Here is a 25602-nt window from a genome sequence, read left to right on the forward strand (position 1 = left end):
GGTTTGTAAAACTCAGAGCAAAACATACTTAATTGAATGCCATTCAACTTGGTAAACATTTATAAAGCTATCGTAACAAACTTTTCCTGAATAGGAAATTGATTTTAACTTTTCCTTGTTGCGTTTATTGACATTGTGCTCAATCTACTACTAGTGTAATGTAATAACATACATTCTATAGAATAGAATATAATAATTCTAACGTTTTCTATAACAACTATAGTATCACTATTTCAATTATTGTCTCTATTGAAAACCTGTAAAGCTAGAAACGTAGTGTGACAGCTGTGTGATCTTTTTACTATAAATACAGGAGGCAAGTTATTCGCGGCCGCAACGTGAAATTAATTTAGTTCTGTTTCTTCGTAGAAGCGAATTAAACTGACAAATAATAATATTTATGTATGATACGTTTTGTTGTGACATGTCTGGAGTATGGTTATATCTATTTACTACATCTATATCACAGTAGGTTGTGATATAAAAATATGGTGTTTCTATAGATATAGATACAGTGGGTATAATAAAAGGCACAATCCGAAATCTTCGCGAGAGAGAGTATTCGTGAAATTGAATTTTCCTGGAACATGGGTCAAAATTTTAATATGAAAATAACTTTGAAAAATTTTATACAAATTGCGCGGCCTCGCGATCGATTTAGTAAGAGTGAAAGAGAAAAAATATTTTCTTACTTCGACCCCTGAGAAAAGTTATTCAGTTAATTCGTACCTATATATTATACAAATGGGACATAACAGTGAAATAAGAAGGTGCGGAGATAGCATCTTAATCTTCATATTATCGATCGATTTAGAACTAATTAAGATTAAGACATAATTATTTTAAAGACACAGTTATTTTTAACTAATGTGGCTGTTATCGTACACTACCCTACTTTTATATTTTTTTTATGGTTCCAATAAATACACTTAATTTTTTTAATAATGTATAAATAATTAAAAATTGAACCCCACAAAAACTCCAACTTCAGTTCCTCAATTCTGTATAAAACCAGTTAATTTGTTCTAAAAACTAATACTACTACTGAATGGATTTTAATAAAATTTCTATAGGACCATTCTGTAAGTATAACCTTTCAGATAAAATTAAACCAAATCGTTTTAGAACTGACAGAGTTAGAGGTAACAAACATAAAAAAAATCAAGCGAATTGAAAACCTTATTTTTGATTTCAATTGAAAATAGAATCTTGCAATTTGCAATAATACTCAATAGCATCAAAAAGCTTTTATTAGAAATAGAAGCATCCAGACTTATTGCGATTTCTTGTAAGTGCATTTCTCAGCAAGCGGTCGATCAAGCTATCAATTGGATGTAGAATGTAGAGGGAATATACTCAAGTTACAAGGACTTTGCTATATACGCTTTCCTACTTCACCCGGTCCCTGCATCGCCAATCGCGTACCGCGCATAAACTCAATACAATTTAACAAGCGCGCGTGCCTACAGCCGTTTTCCACGCTATAACCACACTTTATGTAGGTACTTCGTACCATAACACTATATTACGTTCTATATTTTTCTCATCGTCACTCTTGTTTTTCGCGACTTCAAATGAAGAAGGTTCTTGATTCAGCAAGTAATTTTATTTAGTATGTATGCAAGTATGTATTTTTGAATACATTTGAATATATTTAATTTTATTACTTGAAATAGTAAACAAGGATGAGGATTATTAATATTTTCACATCGTATTAAAGCAAACCACATACGTTTCAAATTATACAAGTAAATTGATACAACATAGAATAGTTTCCTATAAACTTGACTTTAATTGTATTTGGAAAATTTGACCGCATATACTCAAATATTAATTTTTATAAGCCGTTTACTACAGTAAAAAACTAAACTACTAATAACAACTAGTCCCAAGTATAAAGATCTCCCTCTAGTATCATATTGATAAAATACTTGTAATTTTTGTTTCAGAAATTCTTATTAATATTATAAATGTAAAAATAAGTTTGTCGCTTTATCAGTTTAATCAATTGTCATGAAATTTTGTTTATCTATACTATTTTGAATGAAGACATGGGCTAGTTTTTATTCCAGTTAGTCAGTAATTACATTGAAGGAAGTCGCAAATAAATATTAATTTCAGTATAAGTAACACGATTAGGTACTTAGTGTTCAATCTGGTGATCTTCAAGTTAGGTAGATAGGTAGATGTGTATCTATTATTTTATATTATATTTTAAACTATTTTGTACGTCATATTTATTATAACTATAATGGTGCTTCTAGTTGATGGTGTGGTTGCTCTACTTTTTAAGAAAAGGTGCAACATCATAATAGAATTAGCTAAGTATTACATGTTCTAGTCTTAAGATGTTGTACACAAAGATGTGGGTATAAAATTTCATATTTTCTTCATTCATAGACATTAAAATAAATATTTACCAAGTTGCTATGTGTTCTATTTATAGATGTATTTACCATATATATAACACGGACTATAAAGTGTGTTTATTTACCAAACAACCCTCACATAACGTTGTGTGTACCTACAAATTTCCATTCCCGAGGGGCTTTCCAGGAATCATTCCCTAGACGATGAATACGATACTTACATAAAGAACTCTTATGCAAAATTTAAAAGTTCTAGATTAAATTATGTTAGGCTGTGGATTAATATGCCATTCAATAAATTACAATATGTCTCTACATTTATAATATTATCTACCACCAAATTTCATATTTAAAATTATTTACAAAGACTACGTGACTTTATGTGATACAAGGGTCAAGCTATCATAATACTAAAACATTAAAGTGTTACTTTACAAAGTTTTTAAATAATGACAGATACATATTTTCGTTATACTAATAATACGTTTATACTTATATATAAATAAGGTGTAGGTGTTTATTAGATATATTAATAGTTACTAAAAATTATATTAAAAAAAACGCAAATTATTATTAGGCTGACAATGCTAAAGAAGCCCGTCCAATCTACATACTATTTTGAATACTTCCGAATCGTGACAGAAATTAAAGTAAAATAGAAGTTAGATATATAAAATCAATAATAAAAGAACTTATATAAATACTCTAAGTACCTAACATGAATTCGGATTTAGTATTACCCTATTTCTTATGTAAGTGTGTAGGTACTATAAGTTGTTTTAACTCATTGTATTAATTATAAGTAAATTTCTTTGTACAAGTATAAATAAATAAATAAAAATTTGCATAGTAATTTAATTGCTATTTGTCATTCCTATTTGATCACCCTAAATAATCAGATGTATCTCCTATTATATTTAGAGTGTAATAGAACTACTTTTTTATTTACATCGATTATGTATTTAAAGGTAATACAGACGTTACAAGCACTACAAGTCTTCTTATGTATCAATTAAATGTAAACACAATTTCTCTGATGTTCTTACCGTTTGCGTCCTTAGCTTCGAGCCCATCTGCTTCTATTACTGAGCAGCCCAGAACAACTGTTGGAGGCCGTTCGCTACCTGCAGCCCTCACCGCACGGGAATGTACCTCCGGTGAAACTCTGAACGCACGCCGCGCGTACTCTATCACCTCGTCTTTGTATGACGCGAACTGACCATCCGGTGCCGGAGCTCCCACTGCATTCTCAATGCAGTACAGTACCTACGTACATTGAAAATACGTAAAATATTTTTTATAACATAAGGCGTAAACGAGCATGCGGCTCATTTGATGGTTTTAATCGAGGGATTACCGCCGCCCATACATCAGCAACATCAAATAAATTAAAAGTGTGTTGCCGGCCTTTTAGTTAGGACTATGCTCTTCTCTTGAAGCTTCCAATGTCGTATCTGTTCAGAAATATTGCTGCTGGGAGTTGACTCCATAGTTATTAAATTAATTTAAATTATTAATTAATTATTAAATTAAATATTTAATTATTTAAATTAATTAAAATAAAAGTTAATATTCATCCAAAAGGACAATGTAATACGATTATGCATCTATTATACAAAATATAATGAGATCGTCCACAGTCTATCTATTATACATACAATGAAATATTTTTCATTGTATGTATAATAGATAGACTGTATATATATATTCATTGGTGGGCAATTAACGAAAGTTATAATGATTGCTAACGCCCTTCATTATATTTAAAGGGACAATTTGCTAAGTTTCTTAATTATCATCTTTTTGTGAAGATTTTGAAGATATCTTCAACGCTATCGGTTGACTTGTCTTAGTTACTTGTTAGGAGCTTAGCTGGCTATGTTAGTTACGATCAACACTACAATAGGCTGAATAATAAAAGCTCACTTTACATTACGAATTATGATCACCTCTGTATATAAATGTTCGTGTTCTTTGTGGGACAATTGTGCTGACACACTAGGTAAGCCGAGTTCATGTGGCGCTGGAGGTGGTCGCTCAGCTCTTGCTTCGGCTAGGCGTAAAGCTGCCAGGCGCCGGTTCTCTTGCCGCCACGACAATGCCGTAAAGCTCTCAAAGTATGAACCGTCAGTTTCTTGAACTCTATAACAATATTAAATCATAATTTATATAATATTTGTATAACGACTCTTCAGCAATTACTGTAACTTAAGATCGCAAAAAAATAGCTATATTTATGGCAAAAAAATAATAATATAGGACCAGCATAGGACCAACAAAATTTATTTAAAAACTAGTTTATTGCCTGCTAAGTAAGTAAAACAACACTTCTGTACAGAATTTTTTGTATGATATCGGAACAAACAGACAGACACACATAATTTCTAAAAGTATTGTTATGGCTTCTTATTATTCTTTTAATATCTCCCACATATAGATATTGCCTAATTACAATTTTATTATAATAGTAAGAAATAAGATAAAAGATTGGCAACACCTCCTTATAGGGAAGGCCTATGTTCAGCAGTGAATCGCTAACGGCTGAAGATGATGATGATGAAGATAAAAGATGTTTACCTACAAACGTTATTTTAAAAAAACAATACCATTAAAACTATAAATTGTAAAAGTTTGTGCAATATTTGGATGTTTGTTACTCAACAGTTCAACAGATTTGAATTAAATTATGTACGGAAATGGAGTGTATCCTGAATTAATAAATATAGGCTACTATCATCCTAATAGATATGGGCAAAACCACGAGGTACAAACTAGTAAGTGTTATTATTTTGTAATCAAAAATGTAATAATGTTTCACAAAAGCTAGAAAATTGTTTAACAACAGTCGATATCGCGGTATTTTATCGACGTATGTACACGGCGTATCAACAAGTCAATAACAAAAGCGACCTACTAACAATGCCGAATACGTAGAAGGTATGTACATCTATTGAAACCTTTCCGCGACGCTGAGTGAACTCTATTATCTATTGGGAATGATTCGCTGCCAACGACGAGAGCATAAAGCGCGTAATATGTCGGAAATCCCGCTGGGGTGTGCGTGACGGTTTGTTTGTTCTTTCTTATAACGTCCACAAACTAACATGATCGTATCCGCGTGTCTCACTTACACAATGGCAACGATAATAATTTGGCGATGACCTAGTTTTGCTTGAACATGCTTATCCATGTATACATACATACATACATACATATATATATATATATATATATATATATATATATATATATATATATATATATATATATATATATATATATAATTTACATCCACATTATATTATATATTTTTTCTTTTTACTTTTTTTTTCATCTAAATGTAAATAGTTCATGTCCTCGTAGTTACATGGCCTAGTTAACATATAATATATAAGGACAGTAAATTTATTATTTCATAATAATATTATTGTTGTTTATATTTTGTAATAGTATTATTGTCTTTTCCTTTGCAGTTTAACCTTTAATTCTATAGTTTTTAATAATTAACAATTGTATAAACTTATATAAGAATATTAATTATGTAAAGTACAGTACCTGACCTTCATAACACAGGACTTTCCTAGCATGGAGACCAGAGACACTGAGTATTAATAAGTATTGTAAATATGTATCTTATATAATGCATCTGTATTATTTGTTGAATAAATTATTATTATTATTTATTTATATTGTCCAAATAACTAACTGGCTTTAAGCATTAAAATATCATGTAATTTATTGTTATTCGTGACAAATAAAGTCAATGGAGGAATGACTTAATAATAAATATTTAGGTAAAAATAGTATAATTAAAGCACTCCTCACTCTTATCTCATTCTTATCTTCAATTAAAATTATTATGGACATGGTGCTATAAGACTCATCATAAATTTTTTGAATACATTTGTTACCACTTGTTGTTTGCATAATAAATAAATAGGCTATTTATTTATAGTCAAACCATAAATAAATGGTGTGTGGTGGTGATGGTGGTGTTGGTGGTGTTTACTTTTGTTTAAAACTAACAATCATAATTTTAATTCAGTTTAACACCAATACTCTTAATACAATATGTTGTAGGCAATGAAAAATTTATTTAATAAAATTATAAAAGTAATTCATATATATGTATATCTATAGAACAAATAGGTTCATTAATTCCATAAATGTCTTTCAGCGGTTTTCAATGCTTCATAATTTTAATAACTTGGAGTTCGTTCCTTTTGAGAAACTTTCTTGAAATTACGATCAAACAAAAAAAAATTACTGTTGTTACTTACTTTTATTATTTTTTAAATTTAATAATAATTTGATTATGTTAAAATACATATGCAAATAAGATTTCCATTAGAATATTAGTTCTATGATTTGAAAATTATTTTAAAAAGTTTGTATTTATAAAGTATAATTATAATGGTTTAATATGATGAAAACCTGTTAGCATATTATTATAATTAACTAACTCCGCATCTTTGTACATACCAAATGTTAGATGGTAGAGAGTGGCATTTATTAGTGAGGTCTTCATCGATCAAAAAATGAATAGATAAAGAGATCAGTGCATTTTGTTATATTTAATCTATACATTGATATCGAATAATTTAAATTTTGTATTCAGAGCAAAATATTATAAATTTATATTTACATATGAATAGTAGATTAAGTACCAACGTTCTTTTTTTACTTTAATATTAATAGTGAATACACTGTTAACATAATTTTTCGAACGAAAATATTTTATTATTTTTATCAGGAATACAACGCTGCAGTTACATAATCTTTTTTATTCATAAAATCTCCCCACATTTTCACACTATATCACCCTCGAGCATGCATAAAATATAATGTTAATCTTACTTCATATATTATCTATACTGTTCTCATAATTCTTTCTGATTAAATTCATTGTAGATGCCATCTGCTTCGTAGATTTTTCCGCATAATGCATCTAATGGGAGGCTTATGTTCAGCAGTGGACAATTAAAGGCTGATATGAATTATCATATCAGCATTAGGTGATGATATGTGTATGTATGTGTAAGTATATAATTGTGACCATGTATGTATGTATGTATGTGTTTATATGCAATTAAATATAACGTAATAGTTATATATAAACTTAAATTAGTTTAGTTCATTTGTTTGAAAATTGTCACAATATCACCGCTCTACCTATTGACTTGATGCTCCTTTCCACTTTGAGTTTTCTAAAAGAAAACTCTCTTAGTTTGCACATTTGATTCATCATTATCATCATGGGGGGTTTTACCAGTTTTGATTACCTTTGTCATATATTTATGTATAATTAGTGTGTACAAGAAAGTATTAAATAAATAAATAAGTAATATGAATGGACACTATTGATGCAAAGCTGATTGTTAATTTTGCAAGTAAACGTACAAGTGGTGTTTGAATTGAAAAATTACATAAAATTATCATCATATTCAATAAGTAATAAATAAAATATCTATTTAATACTTTTTAAAAATAAGTAGTAAATAAGTATAAAATTTTAGTATAATATTATATCAGTATTAAACATATCGATAACGTAAATTACTGTTTTATTTTTACTATCCTTAATAATATTATAAAATGTTCTATCACATTTTATATTTTCTTTCTGTTTTATCCCTTGGATACAAAAACTCAAGTAATCGTCATGAAATTTGGCATATATAGCCTGTCGATTATGGAGAAAGATTTAGGCTACATTTTAGACCGGTTAAAAGTAGATATAGATATTTTACACTTACGAGTTAGTATTTCAAAGGTTAATTGGACTTATATATATATAGTATAGATTACTATTATATAAAATCTTTTCGCTTACATAATTTTTGATCATTAAGTTACCCAACACTGCACTTATCAGTAAGCTTTCCTCGCTGGCACAGCCAGAACAAACAACACCCTCTCTTCCCTCTACGTGCCATAGATAGAGCGGTAGGGCAGGATATCAGTGTTTATCTTTGTCTATTGGCATTGCTCAATAGACGGATCTTTGACAAACACTTTGGGGACTTGGTCAAAACTTGCCTTTTACCACGGAGAGGTCTTTTGTAAGTTTTAGGGAGCTTACAAAACTTACCACTCTACGTAGATAGTTTACTTAACCTTTATAATTGTATAAATTTTCTAATTCGAACTTCAGTTCAAAAGAACAAGCATTTTTATAAAGAAAATAATATAAGAAGTTAGTTGGTATTCAGACGAAAAACCAATTGAAACCAACATAAAGAAATCAAAACTTCATAAAATACTTTATTGAGCATATACTTTAAAATTCGATATATTAACTTGATGTGAAATATATTGAATTTGCGTATAAAAATTTACAATATCTTATATATTTATTCTGCTCGCAAATTCGACGAAATCGAGATATATTAATCAAAATAAAAAAATATCCTAAGTTCTTTTCCATCTGAAATTGATTGAGTTATTAAGACTCGAACGGGTAATTAACACACAAAAAAACTCTCTTTTATATATTAGAAAGGCCATCATTTAGTTATTAACATATTATAATTGTGTTTGTATAGGTACCTAATTTACGTTCGGTGACCGCGGCCTCTATCCTAAACTTCGAACCCTGTCACCACAACAAAGACCATCAAGACAAATAATGATATTGGGGAAATCACAAGCTCTCGAAGGATATTAACGTGTTTCTACGTAAAGGAGAATTGCAAATTAGTGGCAACTCCTTGTGGCCCCGTGACGAAACAATCACGCCGCGAATAGACATGAGCGCTCACGGGATTCTCAATAAAATCTCAACCGTGAGGTTTTTTTTTTCTCTTTTTATTTTGCTTTAAACACTAAAAAAGGAAGAAGTGTACAATTGTGAAATTAATTTAATATTTTTTTTTAATGGATAAAGTTTACTCCCAAGATTGCAAGACAGTTTGCGCCCTTTCTTATGGCAGTCTTTTAATAAATAGTAAATCAAGTAGTTTTTACATACATAAATTTATGATGTACAATAATATAGGAATACGAACTCGAACTCATAATCATAGTATATTAAATGGCTTATCGAATGGTTTATTTAGTCTTATTTGTAGTGAATTCGAAATAATTTGCACAGCTAAAACGGATGATTTTGAGGAAATTATTTGTAAAAAATTTAATATTGAAACTAAAAAAATATTTATGTATTTAGGTTACTTAATATAATTTATTATCAATGGTTCAAAATGCGTTAAAAGACATATTAATCGACATTACAGAAATATATGTTTGAGATATCAAACATATATTTCTAATAAATACAAAACTATTCAGGAAATCAACAAGCCTCTATCGTTTATTAAAAATATTCTTGATATGTATATATCAAGAATATTTATAAATTTAAGATTACACTTAAGATTTTTCTAAATAAATTTGCATAATTATTTTAATGATAAATTATAAAATTTACATTTCTAATATTGTATCTAAATTCGCATGCTTGCAAGACCGATTAAGATCCTTATATTATTAAAATTATTATCAATAACAAACTGTGTCCATATTGCGAAAATAGGTAAATTTTGTTGATTGATATTGATTGATTGTCCATATCTGTAGGCGACGGCTAAAAATTTGACAGCTAACGTAATGGAAAGTGGTAAACAATCCTTCGGGTTAATAGTCGGTTTGCTATAACTATGTAGTATAAAATTAATTCTGTTCAACTTCATTGAGATCTACTACATTTTCTACAGGAACAAATGAATATTGAAAACTATCTAATCGATTTTTCGTTTTATAGCTACAGAAAATAATTAGGAAAGATTTATTTCCGAGTATGAAAGTGCGAAACATTAGTGCTATAAATCCACTCTTCTATCAAAAACCTACCTGGCAATTTTTTTTCTAAACCAAGTTGTAAAAAAATTTAAAATACTAAAAAATTCGGAACAGGAATATGAACGGACAAAACGTCAAATCCGGACATACATGAGGCAAAGCTATCAGCAGACCACTCAATAACTGGTACCTACACTCCTCTTTCGTGTTAGTAAACACCTTTAAGAAAACCTTTACCTAAAAGTGACCTAGATTATTGAATCAAATATATTCAAAGAAAATGTATAACTCAATACCATGATAACAGCTTCTGTGACTAATCCCTATCTTTAGGGGGGAAAGGGATTGTTAGTAATGGAGACTGAGAATCCTATTGCTAACAATATACCCAACCGTGTCGACCTCCTCGCGGTTCTGCCTGGAAACTATCATGGTTAATTCCTGATGAATTCACCATGATGGGCTAACTGGCCTATTTTCATTCTCATCTATCACCCTGCACTGGTGCTCCACCAGCGTATCCCGTTAGCGCAGGCGGGGTTACCATACCATTTTCACCCATAAAAAAATCCCTATCTTTAATTGATCGCATTTATTCATAGCGTAAAGCGCTAGGTTTAACAATATATTAGTTCTGTCTAAATATAATTATTATATCAATTTGTTAGTTAACAATAATAATCGATAGCATTCATAAATTGTAGCTTAACTAAATAAATAATATCAGAATTGAATAATCACTGTTAGAGGATAAAATTAGACAGTACACAAAGGTAGGAAACAAGCGTACAGCCCGTCTGATATTAAACGATCAGTGTAGTCTATGGACGCCTGCAGCACTAGCAGCGTCACGTGCGCATTGCCAACCCTGAAGAAATCTTAAAATACCTTTTTTTAAGAAACCCATACATAATGCAATGACCTTTTTATACAGCGACACAAACTATGAAACTTTTGAAACTCTGAATATTATGACCAATTTTTATATTAACTCCAATATCCAAATTTGGTGAGCGAAACTTAAAGAAGCCGAATTATACGTCTCATTATTGACATTTGATAATTAAATTGTCTTTATAAATATTTGCAAGAAAATTAACAACATTAAAAAAGTTTGTAGTAGACGTGCCTCATTTCTATGTCTTATAAAAAAGCTACGGAAACTGATTGAGAAAAGAAATAGTTTTCTAATTAGGTACAGAACTAAGTTAATAGCTTTAGGTAGAGTAAACTTAAGTATTTAATTTTGGTAATGGGTGTCAATAAACAAGAACGAGACGCGTGGGCGGCGCGGCGTCGCGCTGCTCACCAAACGGTCTCCCGCCGCTAGATGGCTCGATTCATCAGCTGGAGCCCCATTTGCTAGAATACAAAATTTGATTAAACCTCCGGGTGCCTATTGCCTCTTATTTTATTCTGCCACTTTAAATGTAATCAAATTTTTCTTGACCTCGCTAAGATAACTTTGAAGTGAGGAGTGAATTACATTATTTGTTAGCTTTTTAAATCAGTGGTTTTTTAACATAATTATGTGACTAAAAATAATAAATTACAATTACATTAAAAATATTTGACTTGTAATGTTTTATTTATATACACGCAATAAAAAAACTGATATGAGAGTATCACAAAAGTCAATATTTTAAATTAAAAAAAAACCTTTAATATTAGTCTAGAATTGGCATAGATATAGTGTAACATTGACACAAGAAAAATAGTAAACTCTTCTGCGTAATTAAATATCACGTAGATTAATAGAAAAGTAATCGTTTAAAATTTCTCCAAAAATAACTTATTATATATTCGAGGTAGTATAGATTGATACAACAAAATTCTAAGTAACTGACATGTACAACAGAGTAAATGTAACAGAATAAGGGTTGAGTAGTTCATTCCTTTCCTTCAGACAGTCCACAAATTGCCTCATATCCCTAATGGGAGCAATTAAGGCCTGCGACGAGCCCATATGGGAAATTGAATTCGTTTCGCTCTTGATAAACTTTATCTATTTATCGACAACAGCCTATGTTGAATAACTAGATCGCAGACAACCTTATAATTCATTTTGATGCAAAAATGCAATAACCTCATGTTGTTTGTAATAAAGCAGAAAGTATTCCATTAATAACAAAATAAAAATGGTTCTATTGTATAATTAAATTTACTCCTAGATAAACTGTCTGATTTCAAGTCAGACGCTGTTATTAGCATACAGCAATCACATAATGGTTTAATTACGTTAATTGAACTTGCAAATTGTAAATTTGAACAGAGTATCGAAGCAATAAAATGCTACATGTCATTAAGTGAGACGTTAATACGAGTGCATGTACTTATTTTTTTATACGTGATATATTTACGGTAAACGAGTTCCCAATTAAATGTGTATTGGCAATACGACTTCAATCATAGCAAGTACATAAATGTGCGTAGAGGGGATAGTGCGGGGGTGACGAGCACCAGGGTGGGAGAGGGCTGCCGGAGGGTAGAGGGTCGCAGGGACACGTGCAAGGACGTGCAACAGGTCGCTAGATGACCTACTTACTATAAATTAATCATCATAAACACGAATCAAATGTGTACACACGAAAATTGATCCAATCTTTCACGTAGACGTTGCGCCAATATTTATTCGTATATAAGATTTTTAATTAAAGACTGTTACCGTACCTACACGCAAGGAATTGAACATGTTTTGTGGCATGCCACAAAAATCCACTATAAAGTTTCTCAAAGTTTTGACGATTGACGCCACATTTATTTTTTACCAGCATCATTTAAATTTTACTACACCTAAAATTGGGAGATTTGAATCCGACGACACCCATTTATTAAAATCTAACAAGTCACTTAAGTCACATATTGAACCACAAATTAATATATACGTACATACATTTGATAAACAATATTTTATTTTCCTCGTAAAATAACAAAGAAATGTAATTGGAACTTGTGCTTTGGGGTTGTGTATATTTGAAATGCACATGGAAATTAAACAGAAGTGGAATTTTCCAGCTACAAGATACATATTTGTACTTGCTTTTTCTGATCAAAAATATTAAGAACAATGCGTAAAAAGTATAGTCGTACGTTACAGGTAGATACAATCGTTGATTCTTACCCAGAGTTGACAGAGTTGTCGACCTCAGGCCAAGAGAGACGCCGCTTACAAAAAGCCATGGTAGGTTTCTCCGGCGGTTGTTGGTGTCGTGGTACCCGGAGTGAGCCTCCTCGACGTGGAGGTGCCGCTGGAGCTAGGCAGTCGAGAGTCCGCCGGCGTGCGCTTAGAGCAGAGGCTCCTTCTGTCGGCACCACTCGCGGAAAACCTGTTGTAATTTAAAATCAGGTATATTCAATTTTTCAGCTAGGCTTTATCAGTAGATGGTACCTAATATAAGTTATGAAAGGATACAAATAGCAATACTCTTGGTATTTCTATTCTTCAGTAAGAATGTTCTTTTATCGATATAAATTACTCATTAAAAACTTGAATCAGTAATAAATATGAATATTTAATAGTGGTACCTTAATGAAAAATTTACTTAATAAAATTTTACCACGATAATTACGAAAAATTACTTTTTACTATACAGTCAGCTACTGGAACATTTTTTTTTATAATACCAAAAATAAAAATAAATCCTAAAGTTATGATTGTATGTTTTTTTCTTAACTAGTTCACAGCAACAAAAAGGATCCGAGATCTGACTAAAATTAACAATTAATATATTTGCAGAACCTCAATAGTAATTGCACCAGAAGGATAAGAAAACTAAAATAATTGATGCAAAGGTTCTATATAAAAACTAAATACAAATACCATAAAGCTCAAAGAACTGGGGAAGAACGTTTCAAGAAATGACACTATACAGACAAACACAGCGTAGAATCGTTATACGATAGAGCGACTACCACAAATATGTTGCTCGATGTTTGTTATTAAGTATGTATGGAAGTCAGTGGCTGGCTGACTGTTTTTTTTATGGCAGTATATGTGAAGTAATTGAAAATTAACAGCTACTCGTAATGCTAAAATAAATTATTAACATAATTATTTTAATTAATGTTTCTTCAACAAAATTATATTAAAGTAACCTCTCATGGTGGCTGTAGAGGGCTGAGTCTGCTGCGGCTGTGATTCCTCAGCAGAACGGTGACGGGCGGGTGGCGCGCGCCGCGGTGACAGCGCCAGCCCTGCGACGCTGTCCGCCACGCCTGCCACATACTGACCCAGCGACGACAAGAAACTCATGGCCACGCACTTATAACACTTCACACATCTGCACTCACACTATTTATTACTGTACTTCACTTCGAATAATTTTAACACCCATTAAAAATTTAATTCGATTCTCACATGTCTAATATCAACCAATTAATCAGACTTCCATTGTATCGCCACACATTTTACCTGAAAAGAAAGAGTATGTCAAATTATTAAATTGTGTATATTGTATAATACAATATAATAACAATACCTAAATAACATAAGGTTGACTGAAGGGCGACTTCTACTAGACAGAGCAATAACCTCACAACGGTGGCCACGGTTCGATGAGTACAGATGGGGATGGGTTGGATGTTCAAGGGCTTTATTGCCAAATGAGCATAATGGAACACTTATGATTCTATGTGTTTATATATTATAAGCATAATAATATTAACATTTAATTTAGATCATATTTACCCACAGAAATTTCAGAATAGTTACTTTCATAAATAGGTTCCTACCTATATATTTTACATTAATCCCACTAATATTAAAGATGTTTATTTATTATTTATTGAACAATAATTTTTTTACAATTAGCGAGTCCAATGCAATATAGCATAATCTAAAGCTAACCATTATTATTAAATTATCAAAATGCGTTTGAGGACAAGGTGGCGAACACACATTACATAAAAAATAAAATTTACGCATCAATATAAATTAACATAATAAATTGCCTTAATATCATACCCAAAATTTATTGCACCAACATAACAGGATTTGTTGAGCAATTTTCAATACGTATAATATAGTACAAAAGGCGGTCTTATTGCTAAGCAATCTCTTCCAGACAACCTTTGGGTAGAAGGAATTAAAGCATAAATATAGCAAAAAAGGTAGGTAGCGCGTTAAAAGAAATAGATCTGTAAAAAATAATATCTGTGACAGCATATATATATACATATAAATGTTGTGAAATACCCATTTAAATAATTATATTCAACAGATAATTGAATATATTTCTTTGAAAAACAAAGATGTTGTGTAATAAGCTTTTGGATGTAAATTATTCAATTATGTTAAACATAAACATAATTATCCTTTATAGTAATTATTTCAGATTTTTCTCTTCACAAATTTTGGAGTCAAGAGAAAATAGGTTTCTTTCATATTTTATTCAGTATAAAAATACATAAAAATTAATATGCAGATGAAGTCCTTTCAAATAATACCTCATTTAAACTAGTAGATATCTTTTGAAAATTTTATCATCAATTTTGGATCCTCTAACCTTAATAACATTAGCAATTGTAGAGACATAGCACTGTGACAGATGGACGGATGGATATACGGAGACAACGGACAGATGGACGAACAAAGTGGCACCAAACCCTACTGGTACGACATCTTAAAAATAAAAAATTATTTATTTATATGACATTTATTATTATTATTTAACTCTTTATTGCACCATAAACAAAAAGATACAATGACAATTGAACAATTCAAGTGAAATACAGTAACATAAATACAGATTGAAATATACACATAAAGGTACAAAAGGCGGTCTTATCGCTGGGGCATTTTTTATTTTTAATTATTATACTGCAGATATAATATATTCTTTATCTATGATATTACCTATTTTTTTTTCTATTCGAATTTCGAATAGTTTAACTATTTGACTTGTTTTCACAAATTTTCGTTTCGGCGGGAATTAAATTAATTCGGAAAAATTATTACTAAATATTTTTTTTACTCGAATTAAATTTATTTGATTTCTATACATCGAATTTTCATTATGGCAGAAAATTACTAATATGATAGAACTAAGCAGAAATTTAAAAAATAATGGGCAAATAATAAAAAAATAATTGAATAACTGTAAGTATAAAAGTAGTAGTAACGTGTAAGTAACAGTATAAAAATTAATTTTTAAATTATATCTGCATATATTTTAACAATATCTAATATCAATAAAAATATTTAATTGAAGAAAAAATCATATGGGCGATATTAAATAAGAGCAATAGAAATCAAAACAATATTTTTTAGAATTTTGTCTGTCTGTCGGTCTATCTATCTGCAATCATATTTCAACATTGCGCAAAAATTTTTGCACTAAATTGACTGCAGTTTCTATTGTACTGTTCCATAAGATGGGACTTAAAACCTTAATACCGTATCTAGAAGTGTTCTATTTAATTCCTTCTAAATCCATATATACAAAGTTAATGGCAATAGTTGGTTATAAATAAGTGAAATAGAAATAAGTACAACAGGTAATCGACAAAAATTCATTTATGGGCTGTTATGAAAAGATAATGAAAAATTACTTAAAGAAAAAATGCTGTGGCCATTAAAATGTTTATTACTTAGATATAAGAGAAATATAAAATATTACGGCCATTCCAACTTCGCTTTTTAATAACTCGCATACTTGTGTTTATGTGTACTTTCCAACGTATATTTTTGCTAAAGATTTCATAGCTACTATTCGCTTTTGTATTTTATAGACTCGTGATGAAACATTATATGAATGTTTGCGTCAAAACGTTAATAAAATGTACAGTAAAATTACAACTATAAATATAATAAATAACACCAATAAATCTATGAACATGTTATTTATATTCCTTATTTCATAATATAATTACTTACGTATTATATCTAAATAATTATTTAAAGAATACAAATTTGAACTGAGTTAACTTACTTGTTTGATTTTGGCAAAAAAAAATTGGTTGATAAGCGCAATTTATATAGTTTATAAATAATTAATTAAATTTAAATACCTTACTCAAATTTTCGACGATTAGTAACATTTTCAATGAAATAAGTAATAAAACTAAAGATGGCGATAATGATTTATTACGATACGATGAAGTAGGTAACGAGTATTTTAATTACAAATACTGTTGTCCTCTAATTTATACTCCCTTTTTGTCATCAAATTAGTTGTTACCTGTCCACTGCTGAACATACTCGTTGATCTCCGCTATTTGGGCAGGTTGTCAGCCGTATTAAGCTTTTTGGTCATGTTTTAAGTGGAACGCTGCTACCCATCCGTCGACCATTATGTTTCCTTTATTGTCTCTTACGACATCCACGGGAAAGGAAGGTGTGGTCTATCTATGACGGACCACACAATTTTCTTAAATTCTTTTTGACAGAAATACATAAATCTTCAGATTAAGTGTTTTATTCTGATAACAAAATAAACACAAACTAACTCAACATTCTAATAGAACCTACTGTATGACTTTACGCAACAATTTTTGGTATACCAAGAAACCTATAAAAATTTTGAATAAAAAGTATGGTTTTAGATTAATATTTTCGTTTTGAACAGAACAAATATAAGTGAGGTGCTCAAAACGAAATATTTATTTAGTTATAATAAAATTTCTTCTCTGGCATCAATATATCTCGATGGTTCACTTTATAGGTAGAACTATTGCAAAGTTAAATAAAATATGCGTATCGAACTATAGATATATATGAAATCCAAAAGGAAAAACGAATAACTAACATTACTATAAAAACATGTAACTTGAAAGAGTATTTTACTACATGAATATAGATACTATGTACTTATTTTTTATTTCACATGTTAAATAAAATATATACAGGTACAGGACGGATTTAGGGCCTATATTTTTACTAATATATTAGGTTCTGTAATAAGGCCAGAATATTATTAGTAATATATGTACATACCTATGCTATTACGAAATGTTTCATATAGATTCTAATCAACATGGACTGTAATGTATGTAACATTCACTGTCCATCATAAACATGTTGAGAGGTTAATTAAAAGACCGTTGTAGTAATTATTACGGCAGCTGTTGACGTAAACAAAAGGTCCCTGTCGCTATTTGTGGACGTCAACTAACAGTAAATCCATTAAGCGTTGAGCCCGATGTTCCCTTGTAATCCCGTCTGCTCACTAGTTACAATATTGGAAGTGACCCTCGACCGACGCCAGCGGTAGGGGGCTACGGGCCTGCCGTGCTACCTACAGGATTTGATTAGCCGGGCTTTGTGTCAGCACATCTTATTGCCAACTAGTTTAGTTACCTATAACACTATTGTACACAAGCTGTTACTATATATGTTTAATCCTTTCCCCAACTTTCTTAGTAATATAAATATGTAAGTGTTTGTTTGTTTGTTCATATATTAACTGTTTTAGGGTCAACCCTAATAAGGGGGGGGGTTGTTAGTAATGCAGACTATTAGTCCTATTGCTAGCAATATGCCCTATCAGGTCGACCTCCACGTGGTTCCCCTTGGAAACCATCGTGCTGAATTCCAGATGTATTCATCACGATGAGCTAACTGATCTGATTTTTCATCCTCACCTATCATCCCTCATTGGTGCCCCGCCAGCGTATACCGTTAGCGCAGGCGGGGTTACCAATTCATTATTATCCATAAAAAAAAACCCAATAAGGGGAATTGTATTTAGCATTATGTTGTATTTGGAATAGAGAGCATAGGCTATTTTTTGTGCTGGGAAATTAAAATGCTCTAGTCATGCGGACAAATCGGGATAGAGGTAATAAACTAGTAATATAGATTTGAATTAAAAAGTTTTGTAATAACCTCAAAGCATATAACTAATACTTTTTCAACCGTAGTTATTATACTTGCATATGTGTCAATAACTGCAGGTTATTTTAACTTTAACTTCCATTCGAAATTAAAACATCGACAGTATGTTTTGTTTCAGAATTTATATTCGAGCACATGCACCGGTGCTTTCAAAAACTTGCTCAAACGAAATAAAAATATTACGAATTTTTGACCTGACCTGTATTATTATACTTGATAAAGCTTATGCTTTATTCCTAATTATTTTATTACAGGTTGACATGAAAAACATTGTAATATAAGATTATCAGAATGTACTTGTTTGATAGTCTTATTGCTAGCAATATATCCTGTAGGTCGACTTCCACGTAGCCCCCTGGAAACCATCGAAGTAGTATATCATATGAAAGCGCTTTATTTGTACATTTTAAAACTAATTTTTATTTATACGCTCCAAATAAGATGCGTAGTTTTTAGTTATGATCGAAGGTGTGAAAAACAAATACCACCCTCTCTTATCTTTAAAGTTTGTGAATGAAAACTCTGAAATAATTATAGTTTATACACACACACATACATCTGTCACGCCTGTCTCCCGTGAATAATAATACAATATATTTTATTATTATTTCAGCCGTTAACTGTACTGTGCTGAACATAAAGGGAGTTTTGCCAGTAATTGCCACACGTGACAGGTGGGTTGGCAACCGTAGTTAGGCTTTTAGAGATATTGTAAATGACATCTATTTCATATAAAAAAATTAATAAAGAGGTCATTTTACATTATAGGTTTTCATCTACTTTTTTACAGCACCTGTAATTATGCGTAAATTAAGGGTGTTATGTAATAAATTAAAATAATATATCTATTAAAAAGTAAATCTTTAAATTAAAATGTACAATGTTTGTATATATAGTTTTTTTTTAAGTAATATTTAACTTTAATTCCTATGATAACTAAATCTTGTAAGCCTAAGTTTGATTTAAAATTATAAAACGTATAATTTGCTTGAGATTGAAAGCAATTCTAAAGAAAGCGAGGGATGTGTAGCAGCATCCCTCTTAAAACATCTGTAAAAGCCTAACTGTGGTTGCCAAGCCGCCTGCCAAGTGTGGCAACTACTAGCAAAACTCCCCTAATGGGAAAGGCTTATGTTCAGCAGTGGATAGTTAACGTCTGAAATAATAATAATAAAAATGTAATAAATTTGTCTCTTATTCATAATCCTGGTTTTAATTATATTTTTTTTTATAAATATAAGGAACTGATACTAAGGAGTTAGACGATCAATCGTTAATAGCTGATAAAATGAAATAAAAAACATTTACAAAGTTTCATTTAAATCGGTTGAGCGATTTCCAAAATTAACTGGAACGAACATCATGAGAATTTTTTACATTGTAAGTACTTATATTCCGCGAAATATCTGCTAATAAGCAGATATTTCGTGTATAAAATATCATACGTTTCTAAATATATGTAGACATACTTAGGTATAAAATATTGTTTCTCGGTAGTAGTTTCTGTGCTATGCCTATGTATATTGAGTATGTGCCCTATGTGTTAATATAGGATATAACTTACTCGTGTATTAAATTTGGTTCAAATCCGTTCAGCCTATTAAGCATAATAAACATAAATATATTTAAATATCTTTAAAAACTTTTACATTTATGTATAATATTACTAGAAGATTAGGAAGAATTATACTTATATGTAAGTACGTATATCTAAATGTGTGTGTACATGTTTCTTAAATTAATGTTACGATGGCATTGACAGAAACTATAATGAACCACACAAATGAGACATGTGTTTGAAATACGGGCACACACTACTAATTTGTGGTTTTCTTTGTACTGGGATACTTGATTTATCGCTTAACTTCGCCTTTAAATTTATTGGCTTATCAAAATATCTCGAACATTGTAACAAAGTGTTATTATGTTAACTTAGTTGATTACAACTGTAGTAATTACTACTAAATGAGTCATTAAACTCAGCCCTCGCAGTTACCTCTATAACATTTTCCAAGGATTAGACAAATATGATTTGAGAGTATACGTTTAAGCGCCGTATAATTTATATTTGTTTGAGGGCTTTGTAAGTGAACATATAAAGGTAACTGGCATACAGAAATATAATAGTATCTATTTACATGGTACCATTGAACTAATAAACGTTATTGGAGTCGATTCCGAGGCGCCATTTCTGTAAACCAATCTCTAAAATTAAAGTTTCAATTTGATATCACATCGAAATCTTTAAGAACCATTATAAACTAAATTATATTTAAGTCAAAATTATTATAAATTGAGTTTATGATGGTTCATATTACAATATTTTTGTGAAACTTTCAAATTAAAATATTAAGTAATGAGATAGGTTTAGGAGAATTGATGAAAAGAGAAAGATGAGATAATATGACCAAAATAGAGTGAATGAGGAAATGACTGCGAATAAAGAAGAATGGAAGAGAAAAACATAATATGCCGACTCCGATTAATCATTTTACATTGTTTATTTTTAATCTTGCTCCATAAACCAATTGAACAAAAATCGGCATAAGATATACGAGTAGTTTCGAAATAGTAATAAATCTACAATTGGACAACAATCGTATCATTAAAACTTTCACGTGAACGAAGTGAAAACGCCATACTTAAATACAAGTCTATGTAATTTTAAATAAAAATAAACAACATATATGAGGTATAAAGTACGTGGTCAAACAAATTCATCACATAGAGATATTGATACTATTATTACATATATTACTTATCTAAAAGCACAATATAGTAATGCTAATAAATCAGGCGCGGTTTAGTTTCTGTGAAGTAAGACAATAATTCGAACATTTCATTTCATGTGATTGATTTAGCTGAGAACTCACATACACTCAAAAAATATAGGTAAATTAAGAACCCTATTCCTTTGAAAATAAGTTCCTTCATAATTCACTATTAAAAGAGAAAGAGAATTATTCTCATAAGATTGAAATTAATTATAATGCATATGTAATTAAATTTTAATCTTCAAATGTTTATCTTGTTTGATTTTTATTACTATATTTGATATCCAAGGGAATGTTTTATAATTTGCCTAACTTTATTAATAATATTATATGTTTAATTTACAATGTAATAAATATATGTAAATAAATATAAATTTTAACTACAAATTGGATAAAACATTGACAAATTAATGCTAATGACAGGCGGCTGCGTCAGGGGCAACCTGATAACGAGCTGGCGTAGCGTACTCCGATCTTTATCAAAACTTACTGTGACTTTGTATTCGGTAAATCGTTTATTTAGTTTCACTATCAAACGTAGGATAATAAATTGAGTGATAACTGAGTTCTACACTTAACTCTAGTACTTACATGTGAAATTTAAAACGACAAAAAATGGCATTCAATTTTTAAAAAATATTTAAAAATTAATTATTAGCCATTGTCATTTTGGTCGATTAGATTAATCTTTATTTTTTAGTCAATGTTACATAAATATAATTTTAAATTTATAAATTAAAATTAACAAATTGTAAACCTTTATAGCTTAATTTCTTCTATTTTGTCTTAAAATAGCAAATCTTGTATAAAAAAATATATATAAATAAGTGTAATGTACTAAATTATCCAAAAATATATTAAATAAATGAAAAAAAATATTATCAAATTTGTAGAAATATAGTATTTTACATAAGGTTTTCTTATACATAAAAATGAAGTAAAGAATTTTCTGACAAGTAATGAGTTCCACGCGTGCGAAGTAGCTATTTTTTCATGCAATTTGGAATATCAAAAAATGTGACGGTTGGCGTAATGAAACTACCTATCGTCTCTGTGCGTGAATGCTACAGACAAGATTAGGACAATGGGTGTCAGGTGATAAATATACCTACTAACATATTACTCAAAAGTATTGTTGAAATATATACAATTTTTTTACTTTTTTGATTAAGCTACGAGTAAATAGCTCTTTTTTATAGCTTATTTCTTTTACTTCATATCGCATTTCGAAGTATAGATACAGTTCTTTAAACTGTACTGATAGACAAAACATAATCACAGAGATGATATAAAAAACTAATTACACTACTTTGCATATACTCGTATTATAAAATATACGAATGTAACAGTTCTAAAGTTGGAAGGAATTGACGTTCAAAATATAGGAAAAATATGTTTATATATTGATTTTATACTTTTTATTTCAACTTACGGTTATTTAGAACTTTATTTTACCTGAATGCGATATTTTTTTTGCTAATTATCATAAGTATAAAATATTTGTAATGTTCAAAGTTTAAACTTGAAAATGTGTATTTCTATATTTTTCTTTTTAAAATTTTATGTTATATACTGTAAACCTAAATATAACCAAGAATTTAATTTTTTAAACCTAATTATATATAATATTAAGAGTTTAATACGCTAGTTAAAAATAAAAACTCCAAATAAGAAATACAAAGGCTTCTTTGTTCTAGGCTATTATTATTCCTGTGATAGTGATTGACTTTAATCTCACCACGCCACGCAATTTTTTATTTAAAATATTTTCAAAATAGCTGTCACAAACAGTTATCTTTTTCATAACTTACGGAATCCTAATATTTTGTAAGATTTATCATCGTGTTTTAATATTATACTAGAAAAATAAATATATATGAATAACAAGAAAACGTGATTCATTTATTAGACACAACAAAATGATGTATAGATTTGAAATGTAAACTTAACCAGAGCAGACTCTGGCTTTCGTTTTCAATTATTTTTTTGTACGTTCCAATTTACGCAAGTTCATAACACAATTTCATTTTGATACAAACCAGCGAGAAATAAGGTATTATTTGATTTTTGTAGCTAAACAAAACGTTCAAAGTAAACATCGATTTTAATTAAATCACAACGACAAGCGAGAGAATGTTCCATTTTCTTTTCTGTCCAATAATTTTTTAGCCAGGCCTGTTTATAAATACCTGCATATCTATAGGTATCTTATTTATTGTTGTATACCAGAATAAAATATTTATATAAAAGCATGTAAGTGCTACTTCTTGATTATTATTATAAAGAAAGAAATCCTTTCAGCTACGTGAGTAACTACGTTGATCTCTACCTTGATAAGTCATCAACGTAGAGCCAAAACTACTAACCCTTGAGGATTAGAAGAAATCCTGCTATTCTAACTATATGTGAAAGATCGTAAAGATGTTTGGCTGTTTATATGTATGTCGTAAAATAACACAGATGGATCCTAGACTATATACATGCATGATGTATTTTACCAACACCTTAATCACATAGGATACTGGATTACCTAATTATCGCGGACGAAGCCGGGGAATACTACTAATTTAAAATAAATAAAAAAACGTCTTGATGAAGGAATAAAAAATAATATAACCACATAATGATTTATTCTGTATTAATCATTCTTGAAGAATAAGATAGAAAACTAAATTTAGAATTATATAATTTTTGTCTTCTATATAAGAGAAAATCAAGGTTTATACCTATATTAAAGTAGTAACTAAGACTGGTTGATCAACGAACAGATTAAACAGCGATATTTTGAAATATATATTCACAACATATTCATAACATTTTCATAAGGGCTCTATATAACAGAGAAAACAAATTGTAGAAAATATTTTTTTTTATTATTATATTCTAGCAGCATAAAATAACAAACGTATTCATATTATAGATAAGCTAAATGCATAAGCAATAGCGGAGTATCTATTGTTAACATTTCTCTAATTACTAAAACACTTTTGTCTTTGAAAATTCTTATCGAATCACATTCAAAGAGGCTAAACGTTTCATCCGAACAAATTCTGTTGTCATTTCAGATAGATACAACGATGCTAAACAAAAGAAATAATTATTCGTGGAATCTAGATGGTACGGATTTGTTTCATAAGATACTTTTGATTTAATTTTAATAAATTTGTTACATCAGAGATTACACTGATTCTACTTAAGTAAATATTTATATATTTATTTATCTCTATGATGATATAATGAGAGTATGAGTATCACCACACGTTTTCAAACTCTGGAGGTAATAAGATGCAAATAAAGGAACGAAGCATAACGTACAAATAAAAAAAGAAAAACTAGAAATAAAAGTCTATAATAAGCACCTAACTAACATAGACCTAATAGTAAGCCCTTGCATTATAAGTAGACAGTATTACTTATGGAGAGAGACTTGTACCCAGCAGCTAATTGATCTGACTGAACAAAAGAAAAATATTATATAACGTTATTACGTTTTATAATATTTTAGTTAAGATAATGTATTTTATCCATTAATCATACTGTAAAAATCTGAAATAATTTTGAAGATATACATATTATTCGCGCTAATACGTGCCTCTGAATATAATCCTTTAAATGCCAACGCAGGCCAATGTCGTATCTCCCCTCCCTCTCCCTTAACACTCCTTACTTTAACTTTTCTACATTCTTGTAGCAATATATTACTGCATTAGTTACTATCTTAGATGAAAAAACCGGTCAAGTGTGAGTTGAACTCACTTGCTGAAGATTCTACATATAACATAATTCATATATTTTTGTTTTCTGTGTATTAGATAAAAATGTATTT

At 29.7% G+C, this 25602-nt stretch overlaps 1 protein-coding gene across 1 annotated transcript in view; it reads right to left on the reverse strand.

Moving 5' to 3' along the window:
• LOC113521358 (BAI1-associated protein 3) overlaps positions 1-25602 on the reverse strand; it is a 113137-nt gene that overhangs the window by 60848 nt on the left and 26687 nt on the right. Inside the window, exons 3-6 of the mRNA XM_026906881.3 lie at positions 14265-14580; positions 13291-13495; positions 4319-4511; positions 3416-3635 (exon numbers count right to left, since the gene is read on the reverse strand). Of these exons, the coding sequence (XP_026762682.2) occupies positions 3416-3635; positions 4319-4511; positions 13291-13495; positions 14265-14421 (775 nt within the window). The 5' untranslated portion in view covers positions 14422-14580. The remainder of the gene's footprint in view (positions 1-3415; positions 3636-4318; positions 4512-13290; positions 13496-14264; positions 14581-25602) is intronic.

Source organism: Galleria mellonella, unplaced genomic scaffold (genome assembly GCF_026898425.1).
Source record: "Galleria mellonella isolate WM207_F2 unplaced genomic scaffold, CSIRO_AGI_GalMel_v1 utg55, whole genome shotgun sequence".
In the NCBI taxonomy this organism is placed as follows: Eukaryota; Metazoa; Arthropoda; class Insecta; order Lepidoptera; family Pyralidae; genus Galleria; species Galleria mellonella.